General features: G+C 44.3%; 1 protein-coding gene across 2 annotated transcripts in view; it reads left to right on the top strand.

Moving 5' to 3' along the window:
* tmem104 (transmembrane protein 104) overlaps window positions 1-8,891 on the top strand; it is a 37,421-nt gene extending 28,530 nt beyond the window's left edge. Inside the window, exons 9-11 of one of the 2 annotated variants that reach the window (XR_008566775.1) lie at window positions 2,039-2,132; window positions 7,336-8,389; window positions 8,477-8,891. Coding sequence is in view for 1 of the 2 variants with exons in the window: in XM_054759924.1 (XP_054615899.1) it covers window positions 2,039-2,132; window positions 7,336-8,099 (858 nt within the window). In the remaining variant the exon portion in view is untranslated. Of the gene's footprint in view, window positions 1-2,038; window positions 2,133-7,335 lie in introns of both variants that reach the window. The other variant, XM_054759924.1, reaches the window with a different exon arrangement.
* Window positions 8,892-15,922: the final 7,031 nt, after the last annotated feature.

Genomic DNA, 15,922 nt, shown 5'->3' with positions numbered 1-15,922 from the left:
TTAGGGTGTTAAAAGTATATACAGTAGATGTGTTTGTTCAAGATCAAGAACACGACAGTTTGTCTTCTATTTGGTCGATTTTCTAAAACTATGGCAGCGTCGGAGAAAGTTGTGTGCAGTTGTCTCCCGTTTATGGCGGTTAATTGGTTCCAGCCCCGACCGCGATGAGTGAATTTCTGCGAAGTAGGATTCAATATTAATAAATAAAATATTTTTGTCTGTTATTGGCTGGCGACCAGTCCAGGGTGTACCCCGCCTGTCGCCCGAAGTCAGCTGGGATATGCTCCAGCATGCCCCCGCGACCCTAAAGAGGAGAAGCGGTATAGAAAATGGATGGATGGATGGTAATATTTTTGTAGTTAGAGCATAGAAAACCTGTTTATGACTTCCTAAATGCGGGTTTTAACATTATTAGAGCCCCGAAGACATGAAATAGTCACTTTTTCTCTCCTATTATTCTTTGTTTACATCACACTGCACAGGCTACAGTATTACTGCAGGGACATAACAGATGGTCGTCGCTAGCGAGCTAACTGGTTAGCCTCTTCAGTTGAATTATTATAAACTTAAGAAAGTGTTTCAAACAGAGTGGTGAAGGACAAAGGAGACAAAAACTTACCACTTCCACACTGAATGAGAGGAGAACTTTTTCCCCCCACTCAATCTCAGCCATGGCATGTCGGCTGGGCTCTGCTTGCTCAGTAGCCAGTCTCCATGCAGTGGGAAAGGTCATGTAATTTAATGTTGTGTCTTATAACATTGCTGATGCCTCGTGACCACAATACTACACATGACTTGTATTTCAGTATTTTTTTGACTAATCAAAGGCCATAGTTGACCACAAAACAACCATAATTTACTAAATAATAATGTTTAAATTTTTTTTTAAAAACTGTGATAACTGCGAGGTAGCGATATTCAAACCGTGATATAGCAAGGGGTGACTGTATAAAGGTTTCATAGGGCATAATTGTGATGCATTTAAGAACCGACGAACAGAATGGGACATCCTGATGCTTGAGGAAAAATATTATCAATGAAAGACATCAACACGGAGAAACTGTGGTCTGACATGAAAGCACGTGTCTCTCTTCTCAATGTGCAGCTGGTGCTGCCGTGGACCCCTCCCTATCTGAAAGCACTCACGGGCGCCTCCATCGTGTTTGACATAAAAAAAAAAAGACAAAAAGAATTGAGTCAATTTGAAGTTGAAATCATATTTGCTGTGTTTTTCATGGTTTTTTTTACTGACTTTTTGGTATTCCTCTCCTACAGCGTCCATTACAATTACATGCACATGCATCGTGGCCAGTTATGCAAATTTGATGATTCTTTTAGCACTTCAAGTAGCATTTGAGTGAAGTAGCTTGTTAAAAGGCACTAAATGTTATATTTGAAGTAGTGTTGGGCTACACTAGTTGAACAAAAACAAGTTGTGTGCAGTAAAGCAGCCATTGATTGCTGCCTTCCTAATGCTCCATTCATTGTGTCCATGGCGCTTGTAGACGTATTCTTTTACTCGGCTTGACAAAGCACTTTGCCAAAGAGATATATTAACACACAGGCGCCACCATTACTCAGCAGATTTATGATGTTTGCTCTCACATCTACGCATAAGCAGCCGAGCTTGTGCATACCATCGCTGACCACTGGTCTTTAGCGTGATCTTTCATCACGGTGTCCCATGCCTCTAAAAATGCTGTACCTTTGCAATGTGTATGTTTTACTACACTGCTGAGAAGGAGCGAGCTCTGCAGATGAATGACATCATGTGGCCAAGAGTCTGCACTGAGACGCAATGATGTCATACACTGACAATGGAGGAAGGTGTGAGGGAGGATAGACATCAAAAAGGTTGCTGATGAGATGTTTGGACTGTGGATGTGCTCACTTAAATGTCTACTGTACCTTTTGAGAGAGCCCAAAGGTTTTTAAACAGATCGTGGCCTAACCTGAAGTTGATGTGTGAAGCAAAAAAAAAAAAAGTGCAATGTCATAATAATAATAAATCCTGTCGTCATTTTTGTGTTTCTTTCAGAGCGTCTTCACTGTTCTGTTGGGACCGTTCACCTTCTTCAATGCTCAGAAGACCAAATATCTTCAGATCCTCACCTCACTCATGCGATGGATTGGTAAGCTCTGTCTAACATAACGACACAATAAATCAGCGGGTGTCAAATAAAAAAATAATAGTAACACTAGAATGATAATATTATTACGACGGGAGTGGAGTCCAGCTTTTACGTTCTGGGACCACCTGCGAATGGTGAAAATTCGCAAATAATTGATACGCCCATGAAAATGTCTATTTTTAACACGTCTCACTTCTCCCCCTCCAAACCCTCCGGCTAGCCTGATGTGGATGTTCTCCCCAGATTTTGGATCAACATTTGCAATAAGTGACTATTGCAATTATTGGATTCGATTCAGCTGCAGAGCCCTCCCCTTCTCTCTTCAATTGCCATTGTACACTGACCATGCAGTCCAGCTTTAATCCCTAAATACGCCTACACACGTAAAGACGTGTTTAAGAGAAGTTTAAGATGTCACCTCTATTCGATGATAATGGAAGGTGATCCATGAAAAGATGTAATAGGAGTCACGGTGTAGCCAGTCACAGCACACAACAACTGTGGTGCGTTCAAGGATCTCAACTTGAGGAGAAAGCATGATCAGCAAAGCATAAAGACAGAAACATGTACAATAGTATGTTTGTTGATGTGGCCTATTGTCAGAGGACAAAAAAGTAAAATAAAAAGGTTTTGTGGAATCCACCATTAGACTGCTAATAATAAAGCAACAAGCAATCCTCCGCCGCATCATACTAGCTAACAAACAATACATAATTAGTTTACTGTATTGCTATGTTAGAATACGCCCCCCCCCCATTCCCATGTTTCTTCTTTCCCACACCTCCAGTGTCCCCCCCCCTCCCTTCGGTTGTGGCTGTGGCGTTCAGGTCCGTCCATCAAGATTGGGTCCTGCTCTGTGTCTTGCCTTCCCATCTCCCCTCATTCCTCACCCTGACAGGCTTGACGGCCCGTCGCAGCCTTGATTGGACTGTCACTCACGACGCCATGAAAGAAAATAAACTGCCCGTCCGAGTGGGGGCCGCAGTCAAAAGCGCTGCGCCCCGGCCGTGTGCGAGCTGGCAAACATGGCAGCGTGCACGCACTAAATAAGAAGGGAGGTTGATGTTTCCTACATCTTTCACTCTTAGAAGCCTCCCTCTCCTGTGTCCTTGTAATTGATTGGCTGTGTCACTTAGTGAGCATCTCTCCATGCAGGACAGGCCTCATCCTTTTCATGGCAGCGACACACATCAGACATCCAATGTTTACTTGGACACTAATGACTTTTCCTGGTGCTGTGCTATGATTGGACCCCCAGGATCGCACCAGGATTCCTGGTCAGTATGGAGATGCCGTGTTTGCTTCCCGGTCATGTGATTGGACAGACGTAACGTGTGAGCCAGCACCGGCTGTCTTCACCAGTTTTTCACTCCTATCAGGGTTAGCGGGCGGCTGGCGTGCTGTGGCTCCGCCTCCTGGCCTTGTCATGCCAGTCCTCAGTCAGCTCCTCCACCAGATTGTCGCGTTGGCGTGGTTGGTGTAATTTAAAACAAAACAATAATATTCGTGAAAATTAGACGTGAAAAGGTTGTGACTATTATAGTCAAGCAGCCGGCAGTGTTCATCTTTAGCCGCTGACGGGGGACAGCGAGAGGCGTAATTGAGTGCTGCAGAGGTGGGGGCTTCGTTAACAACCGCCACGCTTGGTGAACAAATAGTAATGACTTCCCTCTCCTCTGGGATGCAAAGATGAAGGCTCTGAGGTGCTCACATTGTTGACATTGACGTTGCTGTCAAAAACAAAAAACGATGCTGTCTGCAAAAGGGGGAATGACTCCACACTTCCTTTGGGCGTCCTAATACTTTTGTCTTCATGGTGTACTTCCTTTAGAAGGCCAGAGTGAGGTTGATTGCTTGTGAAGGTGGTAGGGTCCCTGGTGGCCAAAAGTTGCTTTGCAACGTGGAAACGATGAAGTATCGGCCTTCCAGGTCTTAATGAAGCAAGCGGCTCTTCCCTGGAGGTCTTGAACGATTCCATTTAGAGGAAACCACCGAGGCGTCGTTGGCGCTTTCGGCCAAGGTTGAAGCATCTGAGCGTCCAAATGAAGATGGTCTTTTTCACTCGTCACTCTGCTCCATCTTCTACTCAGCTGGAGGATGAGTAGTTAACAGCTCTGCAAAAACAATCAATGTCATCGACTTTGATTGTCACGGGTGACCTCTGGTCCTGCAGCGTGAGAATATCAAGTCCAAATCATTTCTGCAATTTGCAGCAGTTTTACATTGACTGCCTTATTTCTTCATTAGACGTGCGATGAGACTCCTTTGTGTTTGTGTCCATCACCACGTGGCACAAACACTGCAGCTCATAGTCACACTTACCACCACTAGGGGGCATATTTGCTTTCATTTAATGTCCTCCATTCATGTATTTCATTGACATGTAGTTTAAGATGACTTCTCTTCTCTTCAAGGGACACTACATCAACTTGCCCCCCACCCCCACTTCCAAACATGCCTAGTTGCACATGAGATTGATCGCATTTTGCTTTCAGCCGTTCTGTCCTGCTTAATGGAGTGCAGGAACGGTGTCTCCTCTGTGGCGTCCACAGGGAGACTTCCTCCAAACGAAACACTCCTTGGAGATTTCACAGCATCTGCTATTAGTTTGTTTGCTAGCTTCAGCTGTGAGACCCCCCACCCCCGGCAGGTTGTTAAGGTGAAGCATCACCTTCAAGGTCACTGACACCCCAGTGCAGCAAATATAAATCACACGCTGCCAGCAACGTTACGGCGCTCACATGATCCTCATGTGCGTCTTTTTGATGTATCTGTGTGTGTGTGTTTGTGTGTGTGCGCGCGTGTGTGTGCGTATGTGTGTGTGTGTGTGTGTGTGAGAAAGGTGCACTGGAAGGTGTGTAGTCGGTGTGTCAGTGATGCTGACTGATATCTGACTCCCCTTATCCCATGAGAGCACTTGATGGAGGAGGGAAACATCTCTCCATCATGACTCTTTGGAAAGATGCTTGGTATCGTAGACCAGACACAAGCTAGGACATTGTTCATTATAGCTACGACACACGGCAAACAAGTAAACAACAATTAATGGCAAATGCATTCACATTTGACTTGAATAAAGTGCAACCAACACAGGTTGAATTAACAGGAGGTTAACCTTTTCTGCGGTATTTTGGTATCCCCGGCACGTCCTCTGCAATTCGCCATGCTGCATGTTGTTGTCTGCTGGCGCGTGGCGATGACATCACAGACAGGTAGACTGAATCGTGTAACGTAACATTTAACGTTATTATCATTAAAAGTGCTAAAAAAAACACATCCGTATAAAACCTGCCGTGCTTAAATCCAACGCTTTGTTTCCTAGTATTGATGCAATCGATTGATTGATCTATTGACCTTTTGAACGATGTTAGATCGATATATCTTGTCCGGAATGGCAACTTGCTGAACACAGATCGATGTAGTTGGATCATAGGAATGTAAATTGATACATCGATGTAGTCGATGAATCGTTACACCCCTACCACACCTGCCCCAGTTATGTAGTATTTGCTTAGTACTGTACTACTAATGAAGTAACTAAAGGCCATGAAAACATGGCCACTCACTTCACGCTGAGTATGACTTGATGAATAATGACGTTTAATTTTGGCCTTTTTGTCCCGACACAAAGAATTGTCATTTTTCCGAACAGAGTTCTGAATGGGTTGCGAATGCACTCCATGCTGTATTTAACAACACTTTTCAAGCTTATTTACCGCACAAAAACAATGTTTATGGGCCATAAACAATCAAATAAAAGCCATGGCACACTGGAGTGTACCACAAGGCATGAATGACTCAAGTGATTCACAATAAAAACATCGTAGCACGGCATCTCTCAGTGACGTGAGGAAGTGTTTATTGCAGTAAAAATGTCTAAATGCATCCTCTGCTTGGGAGGAGCGGTGCAAAGATGGAAGGCAAACAGATCCTTTCACACGTGTGTGTTTTATGTATTCAACCATGCAATCGTCGTTTCCCACATGCTCACACATTTCCAACGTGTGTCCTTGAGCGCCACCTCATCCTTTGACCCACCGGGACAAACAAACTCAAAGAACACTGAACAGGAGAGCGACGTACTTTTTACTTGCATCTTTTGTTGTGTTCAAGCTCCGTGTCATGTGACCATCTGCATGAGTGGCTGTAATTTGCACGTGTCTCCTCCTGGTCACCCGGCGGACCATGTTGGTGCTAAACGCTGCAGGTTTAGAGCATCCTCGTTATAATGCCGTGTCATGGTTTTATGGGGTTGCAGCCATCGTTTATGATGATGATCGTTTCTGTCACACACCTCCTATTAAAGCTTCTTCATTTCCTTTTTACACGTTGCATTAAATACGTCTCACTTTGTGCTCGCCTTCTTCCAAAACAAAGGTGCACTGGCAGCAGCGCCAGCCTAACCGCTACCTCCTTGTTTTCTTATGTTTCTACTTCCTGTTACTATAATATTACATGATATATCTATGATTTATTATTATAACCCACAACAGACCACCTAGCACACTTATACTGTGTCTCAAGTAGAATACAGTTTAAAAATTCACAATTCAGCATTCACGGATGCCTACAAGGTATGCTGGGAAGCCCAGATGCACGCTTCTCCAACACATAGTTACCCAGCATGTCTTGCGGGTTATAATTTAGCTGGTTTAAACTCATGTGTAACCTCCAGGACATGCTGGGAAGACAGAGTGCACACTTTCCTAACAGAACGTTACCCAGCATGCCTTGTGGGTTATACATCAGTATAAAATAGTATTGTTTTGCATGTGTACCCGCATAGTCCGTGTAGTGCAGTTACATAAGGTTGTTTTTGGTTGCACTGTGAGTAAGATAGGAGTTTGGTTTGATGACCTCCTTCCTATTTTGGGTTTAGTGGCAAAATAGACATTTTCATGGCCGTCTCAGTGACTTGTAGGTGGTCTGAGAACATATCCCCCACAAATAGCGGGAATCTACTGTATTTCTGTCGGTGCACTTCAATAAGTGTACTGTGTACTGTGTACTTTGTGTACTTGGTTCCCGAGTGTTTTCCCGGTAAGTGTACAATGACCGCTGTCAAAAATGACGTACACAGGAACTGAGTCCGCAGTGTGCACGGTGCACTTATTGAAGTGTACGTACAGAAGTTGGGATGCATTAGCATGATTAGCTTGTCGTGGCTACTGTGTTACGTCCATGTTTTGTTTTGCGTCCCCAGCATTCACCATGATGATCATCTTGGCGCTGATCCGCATCGGCAAAGGCGCCGGCGAGGGACGACCGCCCGTCGCCTCCCTCTCGGGCGTGCCCAACCTGTTTGGCGTGTGCGTGTACTCCTTCATGTGCCAGCACTCGCTGCCCTCGCTGATCACACCGATCTCGGACAAGAAGCGTGTGGGCGTGCTGGTGCTGGCTGACTACGTGCTCATCCTGGGCTTCTACGTGCTGCTGTCCTTCACCGCCATCTTCTGCTTCGACAGCTCACTGCTGCACGACATGTACACGCTCAACTTCACTGACAACTGCAACGTGCTGGACGTTCCTTTCCTGCGCTACTTCCTGGGCCTCTTCCCCGTCTTCACCATCAGCACCAACTTCCCCATCATCGCCGTCACGCTGCGAAACAACTGGAAGACGCTGTTCCACCGTGACGGCGGCACCTACCCGTGGGTGGTGGACCGCGTGGTCTTCCCGCTCATCACCCTGGTGCCCCCCATCGTGGTGGCCTTCTGCACCCACAACCTGGAGTCCCTGGTGGGCATCACAGGAGCCTACGCCGGCACGGGCATCCAGTACATTGTGCCGGCGCTCCTGGTTTACTACGCCCGGCGCCACGTGGAGCCCGTCATGGGCCGCGACGCCATCAACAAGCACGGCTCGCCCTTCCGCCACGCCGTGTGGGTGTGGTTCGTGGTGCTGTGGGCCACCTTCTGCCTCATGTTTGTCACGGCCAACATCATCCTGACCGACGCCAAGAAATGAGAATGGACATCCCCCAGGGGGCACAGCGTGCCTTGTAAGGGACGGAAAGACTCCGCCTTTATCCACAAGCGAGCAAGCATGGAGTGAAATCGTTTTTAAAAGCTGCTGCAATGAAGGGAAGTCTTGAACACGTTTAAAGACGTCAAACCTGGAAAGTTCTAAACTTGAAAGTGACCACAGCTTCTCCCAGGATGCAGGAAGTCGCACCGTCATGTTTGTGCTCTTGTCTGCAGGATCGTTGCACCTTACCTTTTATTTCTTTAAGCCCAAATCCCACAAAGAAGCCACAGGTTTGTGACCGCCTTTATTCCACCTGTGTTCCACCTTTATTCCACTCGATTCTTTACTGACTTTTTTTCCCCTCCTGTCAATATCAGGGAAGGAGAACGATTGACATCTTTTATTTAATGAAAGTTTACAATGACGTAACCCAGCAACCAGCCCGGCCGTGGTTGCCCTGGCAACAGTTGACCTGCCGAAAGATACTTTGTTCGTTGAAGACGTCAGGACTGAAGACGTCCAAACAATGCGTTCAATGAAGAAGAAGACTCTGATTGGACGTTTCTAAACGTGCCTTTTGATCGGATCGTTATGTTTTCATCAAGCTGACAATCCCGACCAATCATCGCCCTTCTTTGTATCATGTGACTTGATCCTTTTACTCAAAGCTTTGCTGCTTTAATTGATGTTTTTTTTTAATGAAAGTTCCCCAAAAAAAGTTTATTAAAGTGAATATTCAGCTCAAACTTTGTTATTCTTGTTTGTTTTTTGTTACCATGGCAACACGTGACCATTTTGATGTGACGTAAATTGCATATGAATGCTGAGGCAGAACCGAAAAGCTGAAGGGAAAATCTGGCGGTATGAGAAAAGTGGGGATTTTTGGGATGTGGAAAATTGTTAGCTTGTTTTGGAAAACGTGTCCACTCATTTTCAATTGGATTAATGTTGTGTAAAATGTGGCATTACGGAAAATGTGGGATTTTATGGGAATGTGCTGCATATCCCAAACTAGCTGAGCATTTTGTTGTTGGAATGTTTGAATCGGCTGAGAAACGTGAAAGTATTAGCTTGTCAGGAAACACGGCGGAATCCATCCATCCATTTTTTCGGTGGATCCGGGTCGAGGGGGCAGCCGTCTCAGTAGGGAAGTCTACACTTCCAATTCTGTGGCCACCTCTTCCAGTTCCTCCGGGAGCACACCAAGGCGTTCCCAGGCCAGCTGTGAGACATGATCCCTCCAGTGTGTCCTCCCAGCTTCTCCCAGTTCGGAGCACCTCACCAGCGATGCGTCCAAGAGTCAGAATAAAGATAGCTGAATAAAATAGAACATAATGCTCCTCATTCACAATAAATACAATCATTATTTGCAGAATAACTTCTAACAGGACGTGCTGCAAATACCTTTATTTCTATTTTACAAATCAGCAAGGTGGATTTATTATTCTTAAATGATGATTTCACTTTTTATTGGACAACAAATAATCAACATGTATTTCAATTTAGTTATAACCAGCGTGTGATGAGGGCACATTGAAGGATGCACTGCGCAGTAATTGCTTTTGTGTTTTCTTGATAGAAATAATGTGTGCTTACTAAACTGTGACTCGTGTTGTAAAAAAGGTGATCCCTTCATGAAATCTGCGTGCGTTTAATTTGCTGTTAGCTCGCATGCACTGCAATGGGTTTTGGATGCTGCATTGTTGCTCCATCGACGTCCTTCCGAGCTGCACGCAGTCGTTCAATGCGCTCGTTAATGAGCTCCGATTGATGTTTGCCCACTCCTCCACACACACGTCACGCTCCATTTCCCCTAAAGATTCCACATTTGCATCCTCCTCACCACCTTTTTTGCTCCCGTGTGCAAGAAACACAGCTCATGGTTGCGTCGCGAGGCCTCCGCCTCTTAGAGGACTTTTTGGAAGCCTTTTCCTGGCAGCAGCCACCTTGTTAGCGCAGTGTTAACATTTTGTGTGGTTGAGAAGGTCAACTCGTGCCGGCGCAAAGAGCAAACTGATAAAAGTGTGCAAACTTTCACCGGGTCAAAGCATCAGGAGGGCACGGTGTCGTGACGTACGGTCAGAGACGTCCGTGTTCGCCCTTTAATGACACGCTAGCGCGGACAGTAATTGGCGCGTACTGTTAGCTTGTCACTCATTAGGCGTGTTGTCCTGTGTCGCCATGTTGTCCCGCTGTACGGCCGGCGTGCCTGAAAGGTTGTGGTCACCTTGACCCTCAAATGGGAACGCCACGCCAGTCTTTAGTTTTAATGATGGTTGGCATGAAAGACTGAACAAGATGGCGTTAAAGGTCACCATCAGCTCACCTTCACACCTTAACATCACTAGTACTGGGTTTTTAATCACTTTTTGTCTCCCGCAGCATCCATACAAATGACCCCATAGATAGCAGTCTTGTGGGAAACACTGCTTTGTTCTGGTGTTCTGCATTTCTGTTAGCTTAGCCCCCCGTCAAAGATGAGCGAAAAGCGTAAAAGAACCTGAAACACGCTATAAAGTCTGCTGTGCTACCAGTAGCAGTGGTGAACCAACCAGGTGCGCTCTCACTTTGCTCCAAAAGCAGAGCTTGAACGAGGAAGTCACATGTTGACTAAATGTCAAAAAGAGGCTTAAAATACATGTAGGTCTGCACCTTTATCCAGATCTGTGCCAAAACGGAAGGACCGCTTCTCCTCACCTAGCCGCCAGCGTGTCGCAGCAGGCAGCCATCTTGGATGTGTCATGATTCTTTACGCCTCTCACAATGTTGCCTTTATCTAAAACGCTTACCTCCCGATTGCGCAAAGTAGGCGGGGCTTCAGGCAGGCCATGAATTGTGTGTGTCATCTAGAGCGGCCCATCACGTACGCCATCCCACAATAAACGCATCAGAAACCTTCATGTTGGCATCGCTACAACATCCTCAGAAGAAAAGCGTCTTGCGTGGTCACGTGGACCCTCACTCTTCACCTGCGCTCGTCCTGGAAAAACCTCCTGCGAGGTTAACCAAGGTAATGATGTAATATTTAGTAGTCCTCCGGTGCGGACCGCTAATCATCATTCTGTCTCGGCATCATGGCCGACAGTCACATGACCCAGACGTGCTCAGAGTGCTGATACAGGAGAACACTTGATTAGGTACACCCTCCAACCAGATCCAATAAGAAAATTCAGTCTTTATAAAATAAGAATGTTGACTTTTGATTGACACTGTCACAAACCAATCAGATTCAAGCAGCAGGAAGTGAAGTGTTCTTCCGGTGTGAACAGGTCCAACACGCCGTGACCAGACAGCATGTCTGTTTGAGGGACGGCGCTGTGCCCCCAGAGGATGCCAGCGTATTTGTGATGCAACACCCACCCTCATCCTCACCAACGTGTCTCCTCCAAGGAACAGATCTGAGTGAGGGGTTTAGTCTCCGGGTTGTGGGAAGTCTTGCATCCGCCTTTGAAGACCATTAAAGTCCTGTGAGCTCCGACTAGAAGCTTCCTGGTAATTAGCAGAAGAAGGTGAGCGACATCAAACAAAGTGGATCGTGTTTGGAAATGAAAAGTACAAAAACCTCAACTTCCCTTCCGGTTGTTACCTTGGAGACGCGCGTCCACTTTAAGGACATTTGAAAAAGTTCATGCAACAGGTGGCGCTATAACCCTTTGCTAACATTCAAGCTCTTTGAGCCAATCAGAAGCCAAAAGAAAGTCTACTAAGGAAAAGACAGATGCTGCTTCTCAAATGGAATATGTCATTCAGTGCACTCGATCTCGCAGTTCTTCAGCACAAAGGATGAGCGGGTAGACGACAGAGCGGACGATGCGAGAGTGACCGCTGGCTGGCGGCCATGATGGATGTCACGTGGCGGCGTGGTGGTCAATGCTGATGTGCCTTGTGATTATGGGGTGTTTGCCATCCTGCTCATCGTGTCCACGTCACTCGTCCATCCTTCACGCTCAACACGGACTGAAGACACGCCTTCTTTCTAGCAAAATCACTCGTGATCGCAATATTAGAAACAGCTCCCAGTTTGGTACAGTCAGTACGGTAGAGTCAGTATGGTAGCGTTAATATGGTAGAGTCAGTACGGCAGAGTCAGTATGGTAGACTTAATATGGTAGAGTCAATATGGTAAAGTCAGTACGGCAGGGTCAGTACGGTAGAGTCAGTATGGTAGAGTTAATATGGTAGAGTCAGTACGGTAGGGTCAGTATGGTAGAGTTAATATGGTAGAGTCAGTACGGTAGGGTCAGTACGATAGAGTTAATATAGTAGAGTCAGTATGGTAGTGTCAGTATGGTAGAGTTAATATGGTAGAGTCAGTATGGTAGGGTGAGTATGGTAGAGTTAATATGGTAGAGTCAGTATGGTAGTGTCAGTATGGTAGAGTTAATATGGTAGAGTTAATATGGTAGTGTCAGTATGGTAGAGTTAATATGGTAGAGTCAGTATGGTAGTGTCAGTATGGTAGAGTTAATATGGTACAGTTAATATGGTAGAGTCAGTATGGTAGAGTTAATATGGTAGAGTCAGTATGGTAGTGTCAGTATGGTAGAGTTAATATGGTACAGTTAATATGGTAGTTAATATGGTAGTGTCAGTATGGTAGAGTTAATATGGTAGAGTCAGTATGGTAGTGTCAGTATGGTAGAGTTAATATGGTACAGTTAATATGGTAGAGTCAGTATGGTAGTGTCAGTATGGTAGAGTTAATATGGTAGAGTCAGTATGGTAGAGTTAATATGGTAGTGTCAGTATGGTAGAGTTAATATGGTAGAGTCAGTATGGTAGAGTTAATATGGTAGTTAATATGGTAGTGTCAGTATGGTAGAGTCAGTATGGTAGAGTTAATATGGTAGAGTTAATATGGTAGAGTCAGTATGGTAGAGTTAATATGGTAGAGTTAATATGGTAGAGTCAGTATGGTAGTGTCAGTATGGTAGAGTTAATATGGTAGAGTTAATATGGTAGTGTCAGTATGGTAGAGTTAATATGGTAGAGTCAGTATGGTAGTGTCAGTATGGTAGAGTTAATATGGTACAGTTAATATGGTAGAGTCAGTATGGTAGTGTCAGTATGGTAGAGTTAATATGCTAGAGTCAGTATGGTAGTGTCAGTATGGTAGAGTTAATATGGTACAGTTAATATGGTAGTTAATATGGTAGTGTCAGTATGGTAGAGTTAATATGGTAGAGTCAGTATGGTAGTGTCAGTATGGTAGAGTTAATATGGTACAGTTAATATGGTAGAGTCAGTATGGTAGTGTCAGTATGGTAGAGTTAATATGGTAGAGTCAGTATGGTAGTGTCAGTATGGTAGAGTTAATATGGTAGAGTTAATATGGTAGTTAATATGGTAGTGTCAGTATGGTAGAGTTAATATGGTAGAGTCAGTATGGTAGAGTTAATATGGTAGTTAATATGGTAGTGTCAGTATGGTAGAGTTAATATGGTAGAGTTAATATGGTAGAGTCAGTATGGTAGAGTTAATATGGTAGAGTTAATATGGTAGTGTCAGTATGGTAGAGTTAATATGGTAGAGTCAGTATGGTAGAGTTAATATGGTAGAGTCAGTATGGTAGTGTCAGTATGGTAGAGTTAATATGGTACAGTTAATATGGTAGAGTCAGTATGGTAGTGTTAGTATGGTAGAGTTAATATGGTAGAGTCAGTATGGTAGTGTCAGTATGGTAGAGTTAATATGGTAGAGTTAATATGGTAGTTAATATGGTAGTGTCAGTATGGTAGAGTTAATATGGTAGAGTCAGTATGGTAGTGTCAGTATGGTAGAGTTAATATGGTACAGTTAATATGGTAGAGTCAGTATGGTAGTGTCAGTATGGTAGAGTTAATATGGTAGAGTCAGTATGGTAGTGTCAGTATGGTAGAGTTAATATGGTAGTTAATATGGTAGTGTCAGTATGGTAGAGTTAATATGGTAGAGTCAGTATGGTAGAGTTAATATGGTAGTTAATATGGTAGTGTCAGTATGGTAGAGTTAATATGGTAGAGTTAATATGGTAGAGTCAGTATGGTAGAGTTAATATGGTAGAGTTAATATGGTAGAGTTAATATGGTAGAGTCAGTATGGTAGAGTTAATATGGTAGAGTTAATATGGTAGTGTCAGTATGGTAGAGTTAATATGGTAGAGTTAATATGGTAGTGTCAGCATTATTGTCTTTGCAAAGAATGTATTGATGGTGTCCCTAATGAAGTGTCCAGTTGATGAAGTGTTCTCTATTTTGGGAACTGATGTTTGGAGACAGGAGGAAGAGCAAGAGGAGGAAGAGGAGGAAGATGAAGCCGCTGTGAAGGAATGTTTTCCATCCGGGCGCGGCGGGAGCGTCCAGACGGCGGCTCGCCTGCATCCGGGGCTCCGCCGGGGGGCTTTGGCGCTAATTGCTTGTGAGGAGAGGAAGATGATGATGCTGAAGGGGAAGATGCTCTCGGCTGTAATGAAGGATGTGTTTGTTGACCTCTGTGACCTTGGCGCCGCAGACAGGATGAGCGTGACGCGTGCACGTGAAGGTGAAGCGGCCATGATTGTTTTTTTTAGTCCATGTCACTGTGAGATTGGAGCGCTGATTGATGACCCTTGACGGCAATGAAGCCCCCACCTGCCTCTGTGCATGTGACACGCACACACACACTTCATGGTGGGTTAAAGCCTTGAGGAGTTCACGCTTGAAGTTGCCGCCAGGGTTCAGTGTCGAGGTCTCAGGAGACGCATCAGTCAGCGCCGGGCCTTCACGACTCCTGATGTGACGTAACGTGTTTGAACGTACACGACAACCGTTAGCACGGCCACACGCATCACCACGGACCAGCGTTGGCGAGAACCGTCCCGGTTTTATGACCCCCCCCAGGCACAGAAAAGCATGAGGTCGGTTAGTCACGCAAAAACTTTACAGTTAAAACTTTGAAGAAGCGGCAAGGACGGAGCATTTTTTCCACTTTTGGCGTTACAGTCCATTTGCATTGAGGCCAAGTGGGGGCAGTGACCCGCCTTCCATCTAGCACAGGGGCGTCAAACTGGTGTTTTGTAACTGTGAAACGATATTCATGTACGATCGCCTCATGATAGTATGACACATTTTATGAGTAGCATTTTAGCAACATTGTATTCTTTTACCAACTAGCTTACATTTGTCTATTGTTATAGGTCTAATAATAATCATGTTGTTAATTAGAAATAATAATTCTTTATTATATTAATGATTCATTAATATATAATGACAAAACATATTTTAAATTGGATTTGACAACAAAAAAATAAGAACTTTTCTGTCAAAATTGACTACAAGTACATTTAGCAATAAAGATGAAGTGTCTTTGATTTTTTTTTACTTATAATGTAATATTTCAATATAATAGAATGATCTTTAAATAAGTAAAAAAAAAGTTAATATATAACAAAATCATAATGTTAAAAGTAGTAAATAAAATAATAAAAATAACTATTAAAAAAGTGAAAATCAATTACATTAAAAAATTAAGTAAAATAAAAAAGTAAAACATAAATTAATAATAATTATGAAATCTATACATACATACAAATATATTTTGAAGTAATATTAAAATAATCTAATAAAATAAGTGTGTTAGACATGCATACTTTCCAGGCTTCTGCAAGCCGCATAAAATGATATGAGGGGTCGAATCCTGTGACCGAGCAGATGGAGCTGTAGTGAAAAACGTTTGGTGTTTCTCAGCAGGACATGTTTACAAAGGCTGGTGGTGTTTGCCTGGCTTGCTAGTTCATTGGTTAGCGGGTTAGGGCTCGGGAAGTTCTGACAGTCACAACAAGCGCTGACTGTCCGTCCGCTGCAGCT

The sequence above is a fragment of the Dunckerocampus dactyliophorus genome, chromosome 18, assembly GCF_027744805.1.
Source record: "Dunckerocampus dactyliophorus isolate RoL2022-P2 chromosome 18, RoL_Ddac_1.1, whole genome shotgun sequence".
Taxonomy (NCBI): domain Eukaryota; kingdom Metazoa; phylum Chordata; class Actinopteri; order Syngnathiformes; family Syngnathidae; genus Dunckerocampus; species Dunckerocampus dactyliophorus.
This window is presented reverse-complemented; position numbering and strand designations above follow the sequence as displayed.